Below are 25,460 nucleotides of genomic sequence, written 5' to 3' on the forward strand. Positions count from 1 at the left end.
TTTTTTTTTTTTTTTAGAAAATTACCATAGGACATTTTCTGAAGTTCTCACTTTTAGGTGCTTGTGCTTGGAAATATTTTATGAGACTTTTTAAATTGACTATATGTTAGAGCTGATGGTTGGAATATGTAGGCACATTAATAACTAAGCTGCATTTCTGCATTTCTTTTTTTAATCTGTATTTATTAAACTATAAGTATATTTGCCGGTTATTACAAAGTATTTTTTTCGACACTACTGCTGCTTTTTCATGTTTACTGTTCGTATGCATAAAAGTAGTAAAACAAAAATTGAAAATAACACAAGGTCGCAAGGTATTACATTCTTACTGAACACTTAACATTGAATCAGTGAATAGTGAAACATAATTTCAAGTGCATTTGTAACGGCAAGGCAAGTCTATTATATAGCATGTTTCAGCAACAGGGTAATTTAAAGTGCTTTACATAAAATGTTGAGACAAAATGCAAAAGGAACATTATAAAAGGGTAATTAATTAGGGTAATTTTATTGGTGTTGTGTTGTATTCTGTTGCATAAAATATATGTTTATATTTCTGAAACTTAATATACTAGTTTTGTACATTGTAATGTAGCACAATGCACATATTTCTATTTTTTTATATACTTCATATACCTGTTGCATTATTCATATTGTATATTCTTCAAATAATATGTTATATATATAATTATTTTACAAAATTATAATATTTTTTTATTTTACTTGCCAGCTTTTGTGTGCTTGAGATTTTTTAAAATTAATTTTTAAGGTTTTTTTTTTGCCTATATTGTACAAATTTCTTGCTAATTTTTTGCTTATTTCTGCACAAGTTGCACATTGCTGTCCTCCCATGCTTTTCAAAGAAATCAAGCCAGTTTGCCCAGGGTTCAAAGGGTTAAGAAAAAAAAGCAAAGTTGGGGGATAATTTTAGGATTTTGTGAAAAACTTTGCCTGCTTTTTTTTTTAGTAATTTGAGATAACATTTCTTCAGTATTTATTCTATTTTATTAATTAATTTAATCTCATCATTGTTTATTTCTAAGGAACTGAATTTGTAAGATGCAGTGTAGTGTAAGAAATAAATATTTGAGCAGAAAACAAATATGTATTATACGAGTTAACATGTCTCCAGTGTTTATTCTATTTTTACTCATTAATTTAATGTCCTCATTATTTATTTCTGAGGTGTTGAATTTGGGAGATCCGCTTCTTTTCATGAAGATAGGGGGCGCGGTTTATTCAAATGACACACAAGCTTCTGATTGTTGACGTACTATCAGACCACGGCAAATACGGCCCTCTCATTGGACGACAGCGACTGGTCTCATGACAACAACAGCCGGGTTTCCACCAATCAGAGCCCGCCTTGGGCCACAGAGTCTGTTTGTGAATGACGTAATTAGCGTAGAACAAGATGGCGGCGACTTAAGCATATATCGGTGTTAACCAGTTTATCGAGAGAGAAGTCCGCCTCTCCGGAGGCTGTCGTGTTTTTACAACGGTTGTCCCGGAGAAGAATAATCTTCTCGGTTAGATAACGGTGTCGCAGGCGTCGCTGAACGCCGCAGAAAAGCCCGCTGGTGTTGTTTCTTCTCCGCCGCGACCCTCCGGTGACAGCCGGGGAGGCGAGCTGCTAACAGCCAGGATGGACAGCGGAGAGTACATCTCCTCCATGGACAACATGGACCCGACTTTAGCGGAATTAGGGGACGAGTTCACCCTGGGAGACATCGACGGTGAGTGGATTTATCCGTGCTAACGGTTAGCTTCACGTTGCGTGTTTGCTAAGGGGACGTTAGCCCGTTTCCGCTCAGTTTGACAGCTCCGCGAGCATCCTGCTGAGCTGAGGTCTGTTTGTGATTCATGCCGAAACACAAAGTTTAACATTTAAGCTGGTTAATAATTATCAGCTCCTACAGTCCATATTATGTCAGCAAAATTTAAAATCATTATCAATTATTGTTTATTCAGGGAAAATTGACAAAACATTAAACTCAAACTCATACAAGCCAAGAGGATTAATTATATATCATAACAACAACAGAAAAGGTCCACAAAAACTAAATAAGTTAAATTTAATTAAAAACTTTTTTTTAGCACTCAGCTCATAAAAATGTCCATAAACAAAATAATATTAATAAAGTAAAATGAAAAAGGGACATAGAAAAAATAAAATAAAAAATATAAAAAAATGTTCTACAGTGAATCAGGTATTTACACACAGACATGAAAGCCAGTGGCTCCAAATTTCAGACTTAAACCTCAATGAACTCAGTTCAGGATCTGCTAGAGCCAAAACAACATTTTCAGATTTTACGACCCTTTGCTTGACTATGAAAATATTTATTTAATTTAAAAATTAAATAAAATATATGAATAACAAATCTGCCATGAGTGAAGGATATATAACAGCAATAACAAATAATATTAAATTAGGTAAATAAAAACACTAAATAATATCAACTCAAATAAAATGATGAAAAAGTCAAGAAAGAAAGATAAACAATATAAACTCCAAAATTTTGAAAAACTGATGAAAAAGTCCTTAAAAATAAACAACTAGCAGTGATGTCTGCCATGAATATTAAACAGCCATATGAACTATAAAATGATAAAAAAAAACAAACAAAAAAACAATACTAACATATCTACCATGAATTAAGGATATATAACAACAAAAACAACAATAAAAACAGTAAAATAGAGAAAATAAATAACAATCATGTCTGTACATTAAACAAAGCGGGAACATTGGATAACAATAGCATCTATGGTGGGAATCACCACAGGCCCTGGGTTATGATATCATCACCATACTTATGTCACCATAACATTTACTGTCATTTATTACCTTTTTTCTTTTGATATTTCTCTTTATTTATACAAAAAAGGAAATAATCCAGGACAAAACCATTTACACTGTACATTTTTCAGAACTGAAAAGACAAAAATATGTAGTTAGATGAATAAAAAAATTACAAACCATACAGACAAATAAGTAAGTAAATAAACCGGACCATGTCAACAAAGTAAAATAATAATAACAATAATAAAGAAACCTAGGTTCAGTCACTGGGGTAGTGCTGGGTGATATGACCAAACAACTGCATCATGACTTTTCTAAGAATTTTTGCGGTATCACAGGGCATCATGGCAGCTTTTTAAATGACTTTGGGTGTTTTAAAAACGTCTGTAGCAGACATTACAAAGACTCTTCAAAAAAAATTGGAAGTAATAAAGGCTTTGAATACTGTTTGTCCTGCTTGGGCCCACAAAACAGCAGCAAAGTGCACTGCAAACAACCTTTACTATTAAATATCTTTACTCAACTGCAAATTTAGGAATAACTTTGTCAACATATGTTTCTATCTAATAAGATATGTTTTTGTCATTTGTTCATTTCACTTCAGTCATTTTTATTGCATCAACATGCATCTTGTGGACTGACAAAGTAACTGATTTCATTATGCTAGTAGGTCACCAAAAGTTTGATTTGTATTTGCAACATCAATAATTTATATAATAAATGATCAATACTTGGCATCTGTGTATCGATATAATATTGCCACACAAAGTATCGCAATACTTTGCTGTACTCATTTTTTCCCTATAAAGTAGATCTTGGGACACATGCTTTTCTATTTTCAATACCTCTCGTAATTTGTTCCATTTCTTGTTGCAAAAAACTCTTATTTATTATCTGCATCTGTTATTTTGTGTAAAGAATAATGTGTCTACTTGAGTCAGATTTTTTCCACACAAATCACGTCATCTTTGCTGTGACATAGCTGCAGTTGAGTGAAGTTGTAGGCAGAGTGTTATTTTCCGTGAAACAGGGGCTGGTGTATGTCATCAGAGGTGTCATTCATCAGAAAACTGAGTATGTGGGCAGTGATGGAAGAAACAAGAACTTGCTCAAGCTATACTGTGAGCCAGGGGTCCATTTAGATGTTAAATTATTTAGATTTCATGACTTCAGTGTCAAGATTTAAGTTTTTTTTGGTGGAAGCTGATGAATCAAACCTTTTCAGCATCTTTTTCCAAGCTTATCCTGCAGAAATATTGAGCTGATTTTGTTGGACAGCATCTCTGTGGAGATCCTGTCCTGCACTGAACAAACAGCATCCCTGATCCAATCTCGCTATCTCTATCAAAACAAGTTTCACCCGTTGGCACGTATTGAAAGGACAGGGCTTTTGGTGAAAACGCTGGCCAGCGCAGAGTCACCAGATTTTCACTAGGGTGGAATTTTACTGAATGCCAAGTCACCAGACCGGACTGATGCACTGATGTGTGTGTGTGTGTGTGTGTGTGTGTGTGTGTGTGTGTGGGTGTGTGGTCAGAGGTGTCAGACTGTGTGAAATGAACTGCAGTTTAGCTAGCATCATAGAAATGGAATGAATCAGTTTCTATTGTTAGAAATCTGTCTTTTTGGTCTACTGGCCATGGTGGGTTTAATACAGAAGTGGGGCTGGAGTTGCAGCAGTATGAGATTTTCATTGCCTGATAACCATCTCCGACAATATCACAGTATTACGTAAAGAAGAATTATTATTAGTTATTATTTTAGTTGAATCAGTTACAATGGCACTTTAGGGAATGAAAATAGAAGGTTTTTTTTAGTCAAATAAAAGTTTTGTCACTAAAATTGCAACTTGAACATTTTAGATTGACATCAGTTTCCTCGTGCTGTGTTCAGAGGCGTTTCACAAGCACTTAAATCTCCAAAACCAGAGAAAATTGTTTAGTTTTTTTCAAAAACATGAGAAGAAGCTAAATTAGCCATTTGGCAAGAAATGTCCCGCAAACTGCAAAACAAAAAATAGTAAAAGGTGATAAGAAAATATGTATATAATTCTCTTAATTATATATTTAAAAATATGCTACAGAAAAAAGAAAAAAATGTGTTATTTAAGCACTTTCTTGAGGTCATTTTTTGTTTGTCCAGCACGTTTTGCATTCTCCAGTTAGTTTTTTTGTTAGCCAATCTTTGTATGTGAACAAAATTATTACGGTATCTTTTTTTTCCTGGCGCTTCGTGACATAACGTTAGTACCTCATTGATCTCTCCTGCAATTTAACTGGATGCTGTCAAACTTTTTCAGATTTAAGGGATCTTTAGAATTAAGTGTCAACCTGCTGCAAATTAATAGTTTTAATGTTTGTTGATTCAGAAAATGGAGGGAAATTAATGATTATTGGGACACTTTTTTAATAAAATACTTTTTAATCTTTGGGCTTGGAGGAAGGTAACAAGCATTTTAAAGTAAAATCAGTTTTGATCTTGTCAATTTTAAAGTCATTAAATTTGTGTCTTAAGTCTGACTTGAGTCCAAGCACTTCTTACGAAGATGATGTAACCAACAGTAATGGCCAGCATCATTGACATTACACCTCAGGAGCTTATGAAAGCTCTCAGAAACTCTACCTGACGTTGCTGCCTTGTGTTAACTCTATTTTCAAATGGGGCCCTTGGACAGAGGGAGCAGACAAAACACCCCCCACTGCCACAGTTATGTAATCCCACTTAATCATTGTGTGAAAAGACAGGAATGTACAGATTGTGAGCTAGAAATGACAACTGAAGGTTGACTGACAAATTCACAGGCAGGCTGCAACAAAGACAGCTCACACTTGAGTTTTTTTTCAGTCTCTGTTTGGCCTGAGGCTAATCGATAAATTGAATTTCCCCACCAGGCAGAGCAGCCGACGGCAGAAAAAAATTAAGCTTTGTTACAGAAATTGAAGGCACCATCTCCCTAATGATGTACGAGAGAATTTTTGCTTTTTTAAAAATCATCACAGCCACTTTTAAAACTTTAGCTAGACAGTGAGTGAGTCTCGTCGCTCTCTCTGTGTGGCAGCCGGTTTCCTGCAGACCTCCAAACTTAATAACTTTGTTTTTCAGTGGAGCCATGTGCGTTTCATTGAGCGTAGGGACCTGGAGGCCCCTGTAACGAGTCGTGCAGTTGACCCTACATTCATGAAGAACATTCCTCCTCTCCCAATTATTCTCGTGGCGGCTGTGGTTATATAACCTATTTTCTTTGCGCCTAGCAGCCGAGGAAACTGTCCCGCTTTGATGGATTTAGCCTTTGTGTCAGCTTGTCTGAAGCTCTGGGGGCTTGGAGCTGCTTTGTCCTGTCTGTCATCATCACTCTGCCCCCCGTGGCGCTGCATGATCTCGTGTGTCTGCCTACGTAACGCGTGCGCGTATGCCACATGTGAAGGACTGGCGGGTAGAGGCGCATGAGCTTGTGGTTTTGTGTATCAGAAACTGCTTCACTAAATAAGAGCTGTTGCTTTAACATATTATTTTTAACCTGAGCCTTTATATTTCTATTTCTGGCATTATCAGAATTTCTACATAAATATTAGACCATAAACGTAATTAAATAGTTTTAAAATTGAATATATGAATTGCCACAAAATGTTTTATCTAATTTAATTTATCCATCTTTTAACTTCTCTTTGTTAAAATGAGTTGAGCTCTGATGCATGAAACTTTTTTTGCCACTTGCAACTACATATTGGCAAAAGTTATCAACTGAACTCTTGTCCAAAATTCAGTCTTAAATTTTGTTAAAACTTTCTCTGAAAAAGTGGTAAATAGGCCTGAAACTAACAAATATTTTTATTTTCAATTAATCTATATTCAATTTAGTTGATATAAGCAACATTGTCTTGACTAATAGATTCATTGTTTGGTCTATAAAATGTCATAGTTGTAATAGATAGTTATAAATATTCAAATGTAAGCAGCATTCACAGAATTTTGACTTATTTTTCTTGAAAAATGTATCAAACCAAGTTATCGATCATCTCATTTGTTGGCTTTTTCATTTATTAGTTGGCAACAAATTGGTAAATCGTTGCAGCGTCAGTCACATAAAGCCTTTAAGTGTCTGATACCTGTAGACGCGCTGAACGTGAATATGGTTGATGTTCAGGAGGTACAGTCACTGTTTATGAGCCTCTACTGCAAACCTCTCAGTGTCAACAGAACTCATATCACAGGCATTTGTACCAAACGAGGAATTACCGTCTTTGGTTTGCCGGTTAGTATTTTGTGACCATCGATCAAATCACTTTTTATCATCATGCAACTGTATGGCAACAGAAAAAAAGAAAGCTTTATATGCAGATAACGGTACCTTTATTATATTTTACGCAGTTGTTGACAATCACGAGAAACCTCAGTGTTGCAGTTTTTGAGTTTTATTTCTCTGCTGTCTCAACTTTCCAGCTTTATTCATCTATTCTGGCCCCTTTTGCATTATAATTTAATATCACAGTGAGACAAAGGGACATGAGATGGCACAATTATTTTTCTCATTCTCAGCTTTTTGGAAGCATATGTCACTGAACCGTGATCGATACTGTGCAGGCAAGTTATTAAAAACACTGCAGAGTGGCACTCCTCGACGCTAATGACTCCAATGACAAATGCAGGCTGTCATTATGATGCCACAGAGTGCAGTAATGACTAGAATTAACATCTACATGTAAAGCGAGGCAGTCTCATTGTTAGTTGCAACGCCACTCGAAATAAACAGATCTATTGGCAGCGTCTTTGACTCTCTGATTATTATGGAACGGTCTCATTAGTGGGGATGTGCTCAGTGATTTCATGTCACCGAAGTTATCGTTGCATGTGGTCTGTTGGATTGTCTGGTGTCTCTCTGCTGTAAAGTAAGACTAAGTTCAAGGCCTCTGTGCAGGGACACCTCATTGACCCTGATGGCTGAGCGTTATCGGTGATATAGATCAGAGAGGGCAGCTCGTAAAGCAGCTGTCAAAAAGTCTTCAAGTTCCAAAGTCCTGTGGGACCATGAGGACATGGTGTTTTTCTACAGTAGGTTTGTGCTATTTGATTAAAAAAAAAAATTACATGATAAAAAATAAATAAATAAATAAAACCTTCAGTCATAGTATATGCAGTTTTACTTTGTGATAGTGATGTAATTCATAATATTGTGACTTTTTCAAAAAAATGTAGAAACTATACTGTATGTACAATGACAATTAACAGACAGAAATGTTTGCGTTTTATCACATTAATTCATAAATCCACTCTGTTTTTATCAGCGAGAGTAGACTAAATATTAAAGGTGTACAGTGTGTATTGTCTATGTAGCGGCGTTTAACTTTACAAAGCAATTCATGTTAGGGATAGGTATTGTAAGTAATGTCCATATTCAAGTAACAAAGCTCTAAAGTAAGAATAGGGTCAGAAATTAACAGTCAATCAAAAATTGGGGAAAGGGTTGCCTTTCTGGCTGCACAGACTCCAGGGATGGGTTTTGATACATCTATTCAGTGTTACATAGCTTTCATTGCACATTTATTTTGTTTTCATTTTGTAAAAAATTCCAAACTTTCTCTTATGCCCGGTGGCCACTGCGGCTGTAACATTAGATCGATTGATGTCCAACCAAAAAGGTTGAAGGTTATCAGCGGCTGTGCAGATCTGACATTTTTACTCTCTGGATTTGTGCAGATATTCATTGATAGTAGTTACATTACTGGGTTCCACAGAAAAGATGTGAACTTTTATTATAAAGCAGAGTACCTAATCCAGAGAAGTAACCATTAGCTGTAACCATGTTGTAGATAAAGCAGTTTATAGCTTGTAATTTTAAAAAGCAAAAATGAGGAGAAAGAGGAGAAGGCTGGTGGGGAGAAAAACAAGAGGTTGCGACTCAGACGCCACTGATGATGAAAGTGCAGGCAAGGAGAGACCGACTGAGCCAGTGTAGAAGAAAAAGTACCACTTACCAACACAATTTCTAACACAGTACCTGTGATTTCAGAACAAGAGGAAAGCTGTGTGTGTGTGTGTGTGTGTGTGTGTGTGTGTGTGTGTGTGTGTGTTGTAGGTAATTCTGCTGATCCATTGCAGAAAACTCTAAACTTGTTACCGAGTCAACGCACAAGGTTCCCACGGTCATGTAAGACCCGGAAAAGTCAAATTCTGTAGTGTATAATTAAATTGTTAGAGCAATCTTCCGTGGATAACCTTCTACATAATGTTACATAACTGCAAATTTATTTTCGTTAGCTGACAACGTAACAAAGCAGTAGTAGGCGTTAATGTGTGATGTTTTGTTTACTATCACGTATATTTCTTTATTTTTTTCATGGCATTCCTTCTCTCCCTCCATTTATCCGTGTTCCCACGGGCTCTTAAAAAATCTTAAAAAGGCATTGAATTCATTAATCTAAAAATAAGGCCTTAATTGATATTAAAATGTTTAATCAGTCTTTCAAAAGTCTGAAAAAATGCAAAGACTTTAGATTTAGGATGTTATGAATTGCTATTTTCTGATTTTGCATTGTAAAAACACCAAATAATTGGTAACATTTATTTTATGTTTTTTGCTAATTTACTGAATTCCTCTTTTTAAACTCCTCATGATGGGAGTTAAAGCAGTTGAATAATCCCACATACAGAGTGAGCCACACTAGATTAGTAATAAAAAACACTAATAAATGCCAAGTATTTTCCAATTCTAACCACATCTGATCAATGTAATATTTTATATTACAATAAATGTTTGGGCAAAATTACTCTAAACTCTGTGAAAAAAAAGGTTGTTCATGGTTTGTTTCAGTTTAGACTATTGTAACTATTTTTGGACTATTGGTCTTAAATTTAATCCCAAATGGCATAAAAAAAGTCTTAAAAAGTATGAAATTTAATTTGCCTTAAGCTGTAGGAACCCTGTTTATGCTGTCTAGCTAAAATGATGTTTGAATAGAGTTTGAATATGATATGTTTAAAAAATGCCAGCTGAGTGGGCAAAGAAAAAAAATATTATAGTTCTTTGAAAAGTCATGGAAAAGTTTTGAAATCTTGTCCATGAAAATGTGTGGGAACCCTGAACACAGTTTAATCTTGAAGCTTTGAAGTTGCACAATAACCATAAGAAATGAAAACCTGCAGGCGTCGACGCATGACCAGAAACGCTGAGCCCATCCCAACATCTTTTCAACAGTTAGATGAGTAATCGACAAAAAAAAAATGGGTGCGACCAAATCATGTGTTGGTGCACCTGGCTGAGAAAATTGGTTGCACCAATGCTCCCAGTGGAAAAATATGCTCTGTTATTATCATACTGCCAAACCCTAATACTCAACATATGCAGCATCAATTTGCCATTAAGATACAGCATTTGATAACAAGTAACATCAGTTTTGTGTCCGTACTGTTTGTCAGGAACCATTAATTCAATGCTATTAGGTGTACGCCAGCGTTTAACAACACGAGCACAGTGCACATTCATCATCATTACAGTGCCATCCATCCATCAGGCCTATCACTGCTGCCGTAATCTTTATCTAAGTTTCCCCATTGCTATTGTCTTTCTGGGCCATCGGTATCATTACCACACACCTGTCAAGGCTATCTGTTCGAAGGCCTTTTGCTTCAGCACAATCTGTTCGCTGCTTTATGACCAGAACAGTAGCTTCTTTCTGTGTGTGCATGTGCCATTTCAAGGCCAGTACCAGGAAATTCTGCGGCCTTTACCAGTCTTATCTGTCAGCAGTAAACAACATTCACGCATCTAAGCCAGATCAACAGTGGGGCAACCGTACCAGCCTTTCAATCGAAGAGTTCTCCGTCAAGGCCACTTCAGGGAGCAATATCTAGATTATTACCTCCTGGTACTGTAATACTATGAAGCCGAGGCCTGAGTTTAAAGGACGTCAGGTAATGTAATGCAATGTTATGGAATTTAGCCCCTGTGGTCAGATGTTGATCTATGCGTGACACCACATTGCTTCTTAGTTACACAACACTCTTACTGAGTGATAATTTATTAATTTGACTTATATTTCTAAGTATTTTACCATTTAAAATTTTGAAGGTGTTAAAGGAATAGTTCTGACTTTTGAAAGTAGGGAAGCTTAATTATCTACTGCTGTAGATGGATACAGCAACAAAATGTATTTAATACACTTAAAAGAAGTCCCACCCAAAAAATCAATATCAGTTTAATTGTACAGTCTAGTTAGAAATAGAAATAAAAGTATAAATACATTATTAATCCCGTGAGGGAACTTGTTTTGTTACAGCAGCAAATAAGAGAGCAGCAACCGAATGAAATATTTGTTTAAAAGGCAAAATAATGCAGATACATATATATACAAAGGAAGACACTTAAAATAGAATAAAATAACAATAACAATAATGATAATAAAGATATGTACAGTATGCACAGAGAACAAACAAACAAACAAATAAAAAGCGAAAAAGATTAAAAAAAGAAAAAATGTGCAAAAGTGAGGATGGATGTGCAAGTGAGTCCAGTGCAGATGGTGAGTTCATCTGCCACAGATGGCAGCTGTTAAAGAGTCTTATTGCAAATGGGAGGAATGATTGTTTGAAGCGCTCTTTGCTACAGTATTTTGAGTGCTTTACGTTAGTGGCAGACAATAAGAAAGTGAACCAGAATCACTCTCTCTTCAAAGCCAGACTTTAGTAAGACAGTGATTTAACATCGCTGAATGCAGGAGCTGCTGGTCTAACACTGCCTCCAACAGTTGTTTTCTTTGTCATTGTGTGTGACTTTGGTGTTGAAAACAGTTAGTTTAGATTCACCAAAGTCACGTAATAACTCAAACAAACTGATTGAAGCAGCAGTTGACCAGCAGCTCCTCTTTTCAGGGAGCGAAACTTACTGATTTTCAAAATGGAGTCTGGTGGCTTTGACAAGAGCATAGATCAGGAACCTGCTGGAACGGGCACTATTGTGTACACTTAAAATGATTGTAATTTAGTGATTCATATGAACATACACAACCAAAACAAACATGAAGATCTTTCAAGCGTGGAAAAAAATAAAGTATAGATAGATAGATAAATAAATAGATAAGTAATAAAAAGTGCAAAGAAAGTGTCAGCATAGGAGGAACTTTTGCTTTGTAAAACCTCAGGAGCTATTTTTATTCATATTTCTTTATTTAGTTTTAACTTTATAAAAACAAAGTTGCAGGGAACTTGCTGTATATGATGTAGAAAGTCTCAGTTTTGATTTAACATTTGCTAAAGGTATTCAAAGTTTTCTGTTAGTTTGTTATATTAAAAATTCTAAATATTGACAGAAAGATTTTCATTTTTATTATAAATGCATATCAGTTCCAAGTATTGGCTATTGGTCTCATTAATAATCAGACTCGGCCCTGAAAAACTAATATCAGTCGACCTTTATTCTGTAAACAAGGATATTGGATCAAAACACACACACACAGAATAATAAGCTACAATGTGTTTCTGACACTTATTTTTGTTTCTAATCAAATCCAGACTCGTTTTAATGTCCACTCTGTTTCTCCACCTCCTCAGAGATGCTGCAGTTTGTCAGCAACCAGGTGGGGGACTTCCCAGACCTGTTTGAGGATCAGATGACCGCAGCAGGCTCTGCACAGAGTGGCGGCGGCGCCAGCGCCACTCCACGACCCGCCATTCAAACCCCTCAGACTCCCCAGACACCAGCCCCTGCTGTCTACCAGAGCTCCCCCACCAGCCTCGCCCCCTCACAGACTCTCACTCCCCAGTCTGTGCCCCTCACCCCTCCCCTCACCCCTGTACAGACCCCCTCCCCCCCCCCGGTGCAGCAGCAGGTGACCCGCAGCCCTCCGCTCCTCCAGCCACGGCCTCAGGTGGTCCAGCCCATCCAGCCTCAGCCCCAACAGACAGCCCAGCCCACCATCCAGGTATCAGCCGTCTGCTGCCACTTTCACACTTAAACCCTGTCTCATTTATTCATTATTACAACCACTTAATTAATACTACTAATTCAACAAGGGTTAGGGTTTTGTGGCATATTGAAAGCTGCAGTCTGGGTTATGCTGTTTAAATTTTGGATCTCTGCATGGGTCTGAGAGTGCTGTGGTGATGGAGTAGTGCTATTTTCAGTCACGCTGTTTTAAAGGTGCCTGCCTCCAGCTGTGATTTCATTGTCTGTTGTGGAGACGGTGTGGATCTACTCTCTGTTATTGTGCCATCTATACTGAAAAAGCTTCTGCTGACAGGAGTAAAAAAAATATTCAGAGCACTGACAGACTGTAAAATATAATATCCAGAGCTCAGCATCCCTACAAACTGCAGTGCACGTCTCAGCAAAACAAGTCAGCCTGACAGAGATAGTTTATTGTCCTGACTGTAATACCTTTTTCCTAAAATAGTGCATCAGTAAAGGCAGATGAGGTGTCTCATGTTGCATCAAACTTTAGCAATCTCTGAGGGGGGAAATGAGGTGAACCTGAATTAATTTTTTACTTTAATGCAGATGCACACCCAGGGGATCGCCATGCAGACCCAGAGCTTCCCGGTCCACACCCTGGTTCAGACTCACAGTCAGACGCCCCTGCCCATCCAGACCCAGGCGGCCCAAACTGTGATGATTGCCTCCAACGGCGGGCAGTCACGATTCATCCAGAGCCCCGTCATCTGCCACCAGAGCCCTGCTCCTGGTTTCCAAGGTGACTAAACAGAGGAAAAGGAAGGTGTTTTATCTGACGTTAGGGGTGTAAATTAATGCATGTAAAAGTAAGGCCTCGATTAAATCTTAAGTGTTTCGGAAAAAATGCTAAGAAATGGGAAATAGGATTTTTTTAATCTAATTTTTTTTACCAAAATATCCAAATATTTGGTAACATCTTTTTTTTTTTTCAAAATAAATTCTTTATGTAATACCTCTCACATAAACATCATACACATCAGGTTGGTGGAACCAAAAACACTCGTATTTTGTTTTCAGCAGGGATGGTCAGAGCATAAGATCCACTGTCTGCCAGCTAGCTGTCACTCTGTGGGTTATGGCAGAATTGGTCTTAAATTTCAGTCACCCCTTTCTTTTTTGTTTTTGGGCTATAAAAGAAAAAAACAGCACATAAATATCTGTAAATTATTAAAAAACAGTTCAAATGTGTTACAGCTCACTTACATTAACACACTCACTCTAACAACAAGAACTTTTAACAAAAGTATAAAATCAGCCCAGTAATAACTGCCCATGTTAATAAACAAAACATTTGGGTTTTTGTACACTGTACACTGACCAACAAAAGAAACACCAGCTGTTCAATTTAAAGCATCTCAGATGACTGATGGGTCTCCGATTGATGATCAGATCCTCGAATTTCAGAGGGCAGCCCTAACTCATTGCATAAAGTGGACTACTCCTCTACTCACAGTGAATAACTTACATCAATTATTTACATGCTCTCTCACTAACTGTAGGTTTAAGTCACTGCATCTCCTGACAGAACAGTACGGTTGAATTTCTGTCTGCATGCACGTTTTTTCATCCTATCATTGTTTAAACCGAGCAGCAGCTGATGTTGTCGTAGCAAAAAACGTTTGCTAAGTGAGGTGCCCGGTCAGGTTTGTCATGTTACCTGAGAATTTTATCTTGTAATGGCATTGTTTGCACATGGCATGTGCTCTCTCTCTTGACACATCTTATCTCCAAAATCCAAAATATTTCCACACTGATTATTTATTCCCGAAGAGGGGAGTAAATATTCCTATCGTCTTTGTTTTGGCTGCTTGCCATCATCTGCCTGTCACTGCTTCACACAGAAGTGGGAATTTTGAAATAGAAGCGCATCTTAAAGATGATTACACAGGTCGATGTTTTTTCACTTTGCCTCAATGATTTTGGATAGCTGATCATCTAAATCAATACATTGATCCAGAAACATGGATTGTTACAACCATATTGTCAAATATTTTCAATGAATGTCGGGGTGAATACAGATTAAATTCATCTCGCAGTTATGTCATGTTGTTTTTTAATATTTAAATGTAATTGCTGCAATAATAGTTTATTCTCAGGATCTGTGACAATTATCCATTGTCTTTTGAGCGCCCAGTAGCTCATCTGGTAGAGCAGGCACCCCGTGTTCAAAAGCTTTTTCCTTGCCGCAGCAGTCGCAGATTCATCTCGCACCCCGTTGCTGCATGTCATCCCCTCTCTCTCCCCTCTTTTCACTCTAGAGGTGTCCTTTCCAATAAAATGGAATATAATAATATTTAAAAACCCATCCATCATCTCGCCTTTTTCCCCAGTCCTCCAACCTCAGATGCAGAGCATTATGACGTCACCACAGCTCCAACCAATGACCATACAGCACCAGCGTGTTCTGACCCCAACCTGTCAGACCATCCAGACCCTCTCCCCAGCGCCCACCACAGTCCACACTATGCAACAGCAGATGCAGCAAGTACCTGTAAGTAAACTCACTGTCTACATACTCATGCACGCTAATATTCCACTCCTGTTACGTGGATGACAATATTCTGGATTTGATTCTGCTCATGCAACGGTGTTTTCCATTTGGACATTCTGAATTAGGCATTTTTTTTCCAAATGAAGACGTGGAATATGTCATATTATCTCAGTTTTAGGAACATTTTTCGGACATGCAACAACACATTTGGAATATGCGTACTAATTGGATTTTTTTTGCAATTTGTGACACACTGCCTCTTACCTGCATATTGTCAGTTTGTGTGTTGTTGATTGGTGTGCACAAACGAACGAGCCAACAGTTTGCAAGGCTGAAGGAGAGATCCCTGCCCCAAAAGAAGAAGCCTGTGTTTGTGGTCTGAAGAAAAAAAAACCTCATAGTTTTAACTATTATGAAAGACTTGGATATCAACAGATTTTTGGATACGTGCAAAAATCGTTGACCTTTTCAGGAGGGTGGCAGCAGGAATGAAAGAGGGATGCTGTGTCGGCACAATCAAAAAGTCACCACCAGTCAAAACTTTAAAAAAAAAAAAACAAAAAAAAAAACTCATTTTGATGCAAAGAAGCAGCTCTGACCGTTTCACTTTTCCATATTTGACCTGATAAATGACATGTTAAGGCACATTAATCAGAGAAAGCAGGGCTGTATGTGAACTGGAATATTTGGGAATATTAATTTTCATTAGCTATGTTAACAGTTAAATGGAATATAGTCTTTTTTAGAATGAGGGCAAATACTAAAATATTTCTTGCATGGAAACAAAGTCACTGTTGTTAGCCGTGGAGGATGAGTATTTGCAGGTTTTCATGTTAAAAAAATGAGTAAAAATGGTAATAGACATGATGATTAGCTCATCTGGGAATGAATGATAAATATTTTAACAAAGCTGACCGTACAATCTTACCGTAATTGCAGCAAAAGATAGCTCATTCTCAATTGATTTTGTTTCACAGTGTTTGGTGTGGATGCAAAGATGAGTTGAGGCCCAGCAGTTCTGAATGTTTCGATCTTTTAAGCTGCTGATAAACAAACAAAATCCATCTAAATTGACCTTTAAACGTCTCTCCTTCAGGTTCTGGTCCAGCAGCCTCAGATTCTGAAGACAGATTCTCTCGTCCTGACGACACTGAAACCAGACGGCACACAGGTGCTTTCTACCATGCAGAGCCCCACAGGCATCACCACGTTGACTACGCCCATCCAGAACACAGCTCTGCAAGTCCCGGTATACGCGAACATAATTGATCTTTTGCATTTTAGTTATTTGTTATGGTCACAATTTTAGCTGAACACTAACGCCCTGCTACTGACCTCCGTCCCAGACGCTTATGAGCAGCAACATCCTGACCACCGTCCCTGTTGTGATGGGAGGAGGAGACAAACTGCCTATTAAGCAGCTCCAGCCAGGCTCCTCCCAATGCACGAACGCAGCCAGAACAAGCGTGGATCAGGGTCAGGTGATGGGAGGAGTGGTAGGTCCCGGAGGAGTGGTGAAGGAGGGCGAGAGGAGGACGACCCACAACATCATCGAGAAGAGGTACCGGTCATCCATCAACGACAAGATCATCGAGCTCAGAGATCTGGTCATGGGCAACGACGCAAAGGTTAGTGATTAATGTGAATTATTTCAGTCTTTAAATTTTCACTCATGAGCCAGATAGAAGTTGGATCCTCACATGTCCTCCTACATGTCTTCTGTCCCAGATGCACAAGTCAGGAGTGCTGAGGAAGGCCATCGACTACATCAAGTACCTGCAGCAGGTCAACCACAAACTACGGCAGGAGAACTTGGCTCTTAAGATGGGAAACCAGAAGAACAGTAAGTATTTTTACTGAATTTCACAAGCAGAGCATGAGCTGCAGCAATGTCGTCTACAATATTTTTATTAAAATTTCAAAACATTTTCATCATTTTACAAATACACATCTCCTCATACAGTCTCACATCCCCACAGACAAAGAAAATAAAATAAACTATAACAACAATAATAATAATAATAATAGATAAAACAAGTTAACCAAAATACTTAGATGAGTAACAAGATATTTAAAAAAATTATTTTTTTAATATAAATAAAAGAAAAAGCAAAACAAACATCAAAGTAATAAAATAAAATAAGTTAAAATAAATATAATAAAATAAAAGGCAGGATCAATACTTTTATGTTACACATATAAAATGTCCTTTTTAGTTATTGATACATGTTTTGTTGGCCAAGAAGGACATAATTTGGGTCACATGAGTCCCAGATAAAAACAAATTTTTGTTGTTTACCTTTAACAATACTGTAGCAACATGAGATTTCATCGAGTCTCTGTCTCTCTTTATCTAAGAGCAAGTGATTCTGTCTGAAGACGTGGAGCTTAAAGAGGAAATAGTGATGATGTCACCTCCAGCCTCGGACTCTGGTTCTGGTTCCCCTCACCAGTTCTCTCCTTACTGTGTGGACTCGGAGCCGGGCAGCCCCTTACTGGAGCACGATCAGGTAACACACCTTAGTTTATAAAGTAGAAGTGCAGTTCATTCAATTGATATGAAGCTTACTGCTCCTTACTGCTGATGTTTGACAGTAAAAGCTTCCCACCAGTGAACAACTAGATCACTTTTATTGTGAAGATTGCTCAGGAGTCTCACAATTCGTCACTAAAGCCTGATTTGTGGTACGGAGCTCGACACTTTTGATGACACAACATTTTCAATTTATGTTTAAGTGAAAGGTTTTGGTGCTCTCCACAGTAACCAGATGCTCTCCTCCGCTATCATTCCGATGTGCATTATATCCCTCTGACAGCTGTTCGTTTTGTTTCTGTATCTGATGAATCTCTATTGATTCATATTTGATAAAATTCAGTAAGTTAATTGAATGGGCCCTATGTTGCTCAAAGGGCCCTATGTTGTGCTCAGGCACAAAACTCCAAAAGAAAGCCTGCAACAGTGTGTTGCTGCAAGATAACTGAACATGACCAATACAAGTTATTTATGGTTACTGTTAAAAATGAACAAGTTCTAACAAATGAACTATTAACAAAATGAAAGCAAAGTGTCGAGTGGCAATTTTTTCTGCCAGTAGTACGTCATCTCTGTCATCAACAGTTTCGAGCACACTGCTGTTTATCAGACTTATGGATAGAGACATTCTTGTTAGATACAAACTGATCTTCAGTTTAATTTATTGATTTTGAGTGTTATAAGGACGGAGGTTTGAAAAAGATGTAGATGATCTGGTGTGTGAATGATAAATATTTGTCTTTCTAAGGCTCTCTCTATTTCTAAATAAGATTTAAATTCTACATTATTTAAAAAGCATGACCATGATTATGTAACCATCACTAAATACAGTCTTGCAAAAGCATTCTGTACAACGTAAATGATGTAAGTTTAATAAGTGACATGATTCTGAATTATTCCACAGGCACGTTAGTGCAATTATTCATTAATTGTGAACCTGCTCTCTCTGACTGTCTCGCAGATGAAGAGTGAGCCAGAATCTCCCTCCTCGGTCGGAGTGATGGACGGTTCTCGGCTGCTTCTCTGCGCCCTGACCTTCTTCTGCCTGTCCCTAAACCCGCTGCCGTCTCTGTTGGGCTCTGAGGCCTCAGGGAGCCCCAACCTGTCTGGGGGCCACGGGCCAACTCGAACACTCGTCTGGTTCCCAACTCACACTCAGGACTTTGGTGAGGAGCACCAAAACACAAGTCGATAGTCTGGAAGCGACTGATTTAGTGATGCAGGCGGAAACTCGGTCATGAAGTATTCTAAAATGTTTCATCTCTTCTCACCCTCCAGCGTCCTGGCTGCGGTGCCTGTTGCCGTGGGTGATGGTGTGGGTGCTGAGCGGTGTGGGAGCAGTGTGGGGCTGTGTCCGGGTGCTCTATCTGTGGGAACCCGTCACACCCCTGCACTCGCCAAAATCTGTGTCGTTCTGGAGGCATCGCAAACAAGCCGACCTGCATCTTAACCGAGTGAGTACACACGAGTCCTGGGATGCTATTTATAAGTCTTTTCTCTTACATAAGAGATTTTTGTGTTCAGAAAACATCTCAACAAAGAGTGAGGTAACATTTCCAAAAATAGGAAAAATTGTCATACTATTATTTCTGTTTCATGTGACAGTGTGAATATTGGGTCCAGTTATTCTTTTCTCCAGTTTTGGACGTGCTCAAAGGTCTGCTTTGATTCTCGCTGTTTTGATGTGTCAGTTAAGCCTTCCTATTCCCTGCGCAGGTTTATTTTTAGCGTTTGTTCAAATCGTGCTCATTTCTAATGACCTTCATCGCCCGCTTTTCTGTCAATCTTCACTGAATACTGATTAGCTTTCTATTTTCCTGTCTCCTCTCTCCTGCAGGGAGATTACACAGCAGCTATGACCAGTTTGGAGACGTGCCTGTCCGTCTTGACCAGAGCGCTTCCTTCAACCAATCTGGACCTGGTCTGCTCGCTGTGCTGGAATCTGATTCGCTACTTCTTGCATCGTCCAACTCCTCTGGGTTGGCTGGTTCATCAGGTTGGAGGAAAGCATGAGGGGGAGGAGGCCAGGACGAGTGCGAAGGATGCAGCTCTGGTTTACCACCGGCTGAGCCAGCTGCAACTCACAGGTGAGTGTTTGGAAGAAAAGGGCTGATGCTGTTAAAAGGCAGGATAAATAGTGACGCCACTAACTTCAATATTTTTCACTCTGGACCCTATTTTCCCATGTTTTGTATAGTAACTAATGGGAACAATATTTCTGAAAGTGGTCCAGTACTGAGCGAGAGTACCACAAAGGGCTGCAGTGAGACTGGCAATGTAAACCACACGAGACATGTTTGCGCTGTCAGTTTCAATCCACTAAAAGTGCTCGTCTTTGCCACTGACAGGCTCAGTGTCTAACAACACTATGGGGAGGATCCTTGCAGAGATAGCCTTTTTTTTAAAGATTGTGGAATGGTATAAAGGCAGATCACGAAGGCTGTTACTGTTTTTTTGTTTTTTAAATAGACCTTGGTGGGTTTAAAGACGATTGCAATTTTGGGACTGATTCTAAAAAAAACAAAAAGGATCTTACTCTTTAACAAAAAGATCTATCTCTGTAGGGATCCTTTTGTTATGTCAGCGCCACGCTGCCTGCATAAATGCGCGTGTCACAGTAGCAATTTTTAAACATTTTTGACAGTCGTTCTGCTCGCGTGAGTGGCGTTTCTCAGCCCCGATGTAGCTGCTGCTCAGCTGCGAAACATCCAGACATTCAAAGTCTTGCAGATTTTACCGTGTGATGCACTGGGTTTTCAGCAAAAATACACAGTGAAAAATGGTGTTTTGATGGTCATACTGACTTTATAACATCTTTCACTACAGTTTCAGTGTCTACATCTGTTACATGACAAGATATAAATAATATCCTTAAACTCAACCTTTCCTGTTTCAATTTCAGAATAAAAGCCCTATGCTGATGTTTCTGTCAGAGTCTCTTCAGTTGTTGACCCAAGGCTTTTAATTGTTAAATATTTGCATGACTGTGTTGTTGCAGTGACTTGAAGGGCTCCATAAAATAGAGCACTGTAGAGCTTTTAATTGTAGAAATACAGTAGTTATAGCAGCAGACAGCTGTCCAGCGATGCTGCAGCAACAAATCTGTCTGTGTGAACATTGCAAGCATGCGAGCAGCATGTAGCCAGCATAAGACACTTAATATAATCTCAGCCTATCTGTGGCAAAATCTAGAACTTTTAGTAAATTTTGCAAAAATACCTTGAGTAGTTACATTGCAGCATGGGCAAAAGGGGTGCAGGTTGAAAAGCACAGACGTTACCTTTTAATTACAAGAGATTAATATCACACTACTTTTCCTCTGACATGCACTGATACAGATTCTGCTCTCTCTCTCTGTAGGAAAGCTGCCTCAGCGTAGCAGCCTGTGGGCTTTGTCTGTGTCTCTGAGCGCAGTCAACCTCAGCGAGAGCGCCCAAGGCAAAATGGCCCCGGCCCAGCTCACCCAGATCTATGTCACTGCAGCAACCACCCTGCGCACTGTGCTGGGCCACCACCTCTCCTGTCTGCCTGTGAGTCTGTCCTCTCTCTGGGATTTATCCCGAGTTTGAGTATTTATCCAGTTTATCTCAGTGATATTTACTCTGGATGACTTTTCTTTTTGTTATCAGCGTCTTTTCTTCCGTGTCTGTTTTTCAGGGTTATTTGTTGAGCTGTGCAGAGAGTGCGGCCTACCAATCAGAGACCAAGACGATCCCTGACTGCCTGCGCTGGCTCTTCACCCCGCTGGGTCGGCAGTTCTTCCTGAGCTGCGATTGGTCGGTGAAGTCAGAGAGCAGCGACGGGGTGTACACGTCTCAGAGAGACCCAGGTATGTCAGAAATACAGGAGTATGGCCCATAGTCTATTTTTCTGTTGTCTTTTCTTTCTAATTTTACCTCAGAAATATCAGTCCAAAATGTTTTTAATGATTTATTATTTGACTTTTTTACACAAGATTAAACCGATGACGTCATGCTTTTACGGTACACCTAGCTCCTTTAAAGAAGTCCTTATCATATTGCAAGATGAACTTTCTTTAATATGAACTGTAACATTTTCAAATGAGACTTTTTAGTTGCATCTTTAATTGTAAGTATTAATCCACATATTTACTTCTAGTGATAATACTAATAAGTGGATGGATATATATCACTGAGTCATGTTTTGGGTTGTGCTTGAACCTAGAATTACTATTGTGATTCTTTGGTTGTGGTGGGAAATTTAGATGATAAAAACTCTCTATAAACAGATATCTGCTTATGTAGAAGAAACAGTCAGTGAGAGACATACAGTATATTCATCTGCATGTATTTACAGATATCTGTTTATAGAGAAATGGCCAGAGCACAGAAGAGGTCCACATATCACACTGGTTGCACTGGATCTCCTGAATTATTTGCTGTTGCCTTCAGACTTACTGTCATCGAATGATAGCTGATGGGTTCGCAGATTGCTTGGAAAGTGATCAATTTTTAAATGTTTAATACTTATAAGAAAAGATGCGATAGTCCTTTAGTAATCCTACAAAGCAGCGAAGGGCATTTTGCAAAACAAGAAGAAAAACACAAAGCAATATAAAAAGTAAACATTAGGAAAAAAACTATATATGGCAATGGTCATGGCAATATTTTTATGTAGCACATTTTATTTCACATAAACTCAAAAGTGCTTTATATTGTAAGACAGATAAGAGAAAATGTGATAACATAAGTTGCATAAACATATTAGGAGTTGTCAACATCAGCATAATAACAAAGACGCCTAGGAGAATATGAAAGTTTGAAGTTTGCTCTTAAATGTGGGCACAGTTGTGCTGGACCTGAATCATTTATTGATTATTTTGCATGATATTTCTTTTTCCCTTATCTGCGTATGCAAACATGTGCCGTATATTTGATATAAGGGAAGAATATGTAAATTCACGATGGTGTGTGCTATGATGTGATCTGTTCTCTCTTTTTTTTTCTCCTCCTCCAGTTGACCCCATCGCCCAGCTGCACCGCTGCTTCTGCAGGAAGCTTTTAGAGAGAGCCGTTCACACCCTCATCCAGCCGCAGAGCGAGTCTGAAGCAGGCAAACACAAGAACGACTCAGGGTAAGGCAGCACGTACCAGCAGTGGTTTTGGCATTTTTGTGTGAATTACTGACTTAACCCTTTGAAACCTAAGTGAACCTGCCTGATTTCTTTTAATAGAATGGGGAAAATGCAATAACAAACTTAAGAAATGGCCCAAAAAATAGCATGATATTTGTAAAAAAAAATACAAGAAGTAACTTTTGTAACTAAGAAATTACCTGAAATTAAGCCAGAAAGGGAAAGAAATAAAACAAATAAACAAAAACCTAACATAAAAATAACCGAAAAAGAAAATTACTTGAAAGAAAAAAAGTTGCTTAAAATTGATAAAATAATAAATGTATTCATTTTCTGTAGCATAATTTTAAATATGTTATTATAATATATTATATTATGCTATAATATATTATTAGAACTTAAGCATTTCCCTAGTTTTTTTTTTTTTTTTTTTTTTTTTAGAATTTTCTAATTTTATTTTATTTTATTTAAATTTTTTTGAAGGAGATATCCTGCCAAGTTGCGCATTGCCTTTTTTCTTTTTTTTTCATAAGACATCAAACTAATTTTAAGAGGTTTCAAAGGTTAAATGTATGTTAAAGGCATCTGAACACACCACAAGGAAAATTATGTTGATCCCAGTTTCAGAATCAGAATCTGACAACAAAATTATCAACAGCAACTCTCTGTCTGGTGCAAAACATGAAAGAAAAGAGTTAGATTTAAAAAAAAAAAAAAGAAAAAGTAGTAAAGTGCCAAGTAGTAAAATAGTGCAATTTAAAAGACAACAATCATAATAAATAAAATCACAGTAAAAAAGCAATAATAAATAAATGACAGTGAGGTCGTAGTCTATTAACTTAAGTAGTACATAAAAAAATCTTACCGACATACAAGTCAGACATGTATGAACAATAAAAATCATTTATTTCGTTAACCGTGGATATCATTATGTTTTTGTTGTCTGCATCTCTCTCAGGGAGTTTTCCAGTGCGCTGGAGTTCCTCCAGTTGTTGAACAGCTGTACAGAAGACTCTCACTCCCCTCCTCCTCCCTTCTCAACTCCTCCCAATCACACCACCACGCCAGGTATGAACAGCGTGAGGAGAACCACCCTGCCCAATCACAATAAAGCATGAATCACATCGGATGTTGGCGTGGGGGAAGAGATTCAACATTTTTTCTGCAGTGAAGATTAACCAGATAGCCATCACAGTTATTACTGTCAACATGAATGGATTTTCTTTGCTCCATTTGCCGTTCACTGACAGCCAATTTAGCTTTTGGGATTAACTTTTTATTGGATTATCACAGATAACACTTGCAGTCATTGATTTGTGGTAATAAATGACTTGCGATGGATATGAACACATTGACGATCTGTTCAGAGGATGTTAATTAGCTACAGCCTTAATCAATTCTTGTTTCCACACTGAGACATTCTGCACACAAAGCCTTTTTATATCATCACACACATACGGCTTTTAATAGCGCAGGAGGCTCAGAGCAAGACAGAAACACTGCGGTCTTAACCATCACATCAGCTCTCATTAAAGCACAATTAAAGCTCTTCACAGCCACAAAAAAAAACATTCAAGCTCTTAGATTGTAGCCAGTTTGTCTTTATTGTTGTTTTATTTCTACATAATTTCCCTCTCTTCCTGCCAGTGGGAGACCCAGTGAGTCGTTGGTGGGCTCTGGTCCTGAAGGCTGCCGTGCATTGGCTGCAGGGTGATGATGTCGCAGTGAGGTCACTGTTGGCAGAGGCGGAGCGGATGCCGAGGGCTCTGCACACGCTTGAGTAAGTCAAACTTCTTTTAGTAGGTCTTAACCCTTTAAACAAAAACAACAAGCAACAAAAGAAGAAATGACCCTAAAATAAGTAAGACATTTGTAAAAACAAGTAGATTACCTGATTTTTTTTAACAAAATTATTACAAATTATTAATAATTATTATGTGACTATTTAAATATGCAATTATATAATTATAAATATAGTTAAGATATTTTTTCCCTTAGAAACTTTCCTTAGATTTTTTTAAATCTAAAAGTACTAATATCTTTGTAATTTGTATTTGAATTTGTAAAAAAAAAAAAAAAAAAAAAAGGGGGGGTTGCTCACTGCAACTTGAGCCTCATGTTTTCAAAAGAAATTGCACCAGTTTACTCCTTGTTCAAAGATTTTTAAAACTTGTAAAAGGCGTCACAAGGAAGGTCACTACAGGTTTCAAAGGGTTAATAACACGAGCTCCTACATGATGACACAGAAACTAGAATAAACAAAGATTAAAAGGTGGAGCATTCATTCTCCATTCAAGTTTGAATCGTTAAACACTACAAGGATCTTTTGATTTGTAAAAATCAGACAAGACGATGGCACATTCATCTCTCCGCACCAGTCGTGTCGAGAAAAAGACAGAGAGACTAAACTTTTTGCAGCGTCTCAAAGGGATAGTTCACCCAAAATGGAAATTCAGTCACTGTCAGCTCAACCTCATGGCAATGAAAAGTTGGGTAAAGCTTCCAAGTCCACAAAACACTCCCAGTTTCACGGGTAAAAGGTATTTTGTGCTTCTAAAGAAAAGAAACAATAGAATTCAAATTGCGCTTTTG

At 38.0% G+C, this 25,460-nt stretch overlaps 1 protein-coding gene across 1 annotated transcript in view; it reads left to right on the forward strand.

The window, feature by feature from the left end:
* Positions 1-1,413: 1,413 nt before the first annotated feature.
* Positions 1,414-25,460, forward strand: part of srebf2 (sterol regulatory element binding transcription factor 2) — a 28,900-nt gene continuing 4,853 nt past the window's right edge. The window contains 16 exon segments of the mRNA XM_042504166.1: positions 1,414-1,736; positions 12,350-12,720; positions 13,296-13,488; positions 15,080-15,240; positions 16,337-16,489; positions 16,587-16,868; positions 16,969-17,083; positions 17,599-17,750; positions 18,735-18,939; positions 19,052-19,227; positions 19,611-19,860; positions 21,134-21,303; positions 21,431-21,602; positions 22,751-22,868; positions 23,827-23,936; positions 24,516-24,648. Of these exon segments, the coding sequence (XP_042360100.1) occupies positions 1,646-1,736; positions 12,350-12,720; positions 13,296-13,488; positions 15,080-15,240; positions 16,337-16,489; positions 16,587-16,868; positions 16,969-17,083; positions 17,599-17,750; positions 18,735-18,939; positions 19,052-19,227; positions 19,611-19,860; positions 21,134-21,303; positions 21,431-21,602; positions 22,751-22,868; positions 23,827-23,936; positions 24,516-24,648 (2,852 nt within the window). The 5' untranslated portion in view covers positions 1,414-1,645.

This window comes from Plectropomus leopardus, chromosome 17, assembly GCF_008729295.1.
Source record: "Plectropomus leopardus isolate mb chromosome 17, YSFRI_Pleo_2.0, whole genome shotgun sequence".
Classification (NCBI taxonomy): Eukaryota; Metazoa; Chordata; class Actinopteri; order Perciformes; family Serranidae; genus Plectropomus; species Plectropomus leopardus.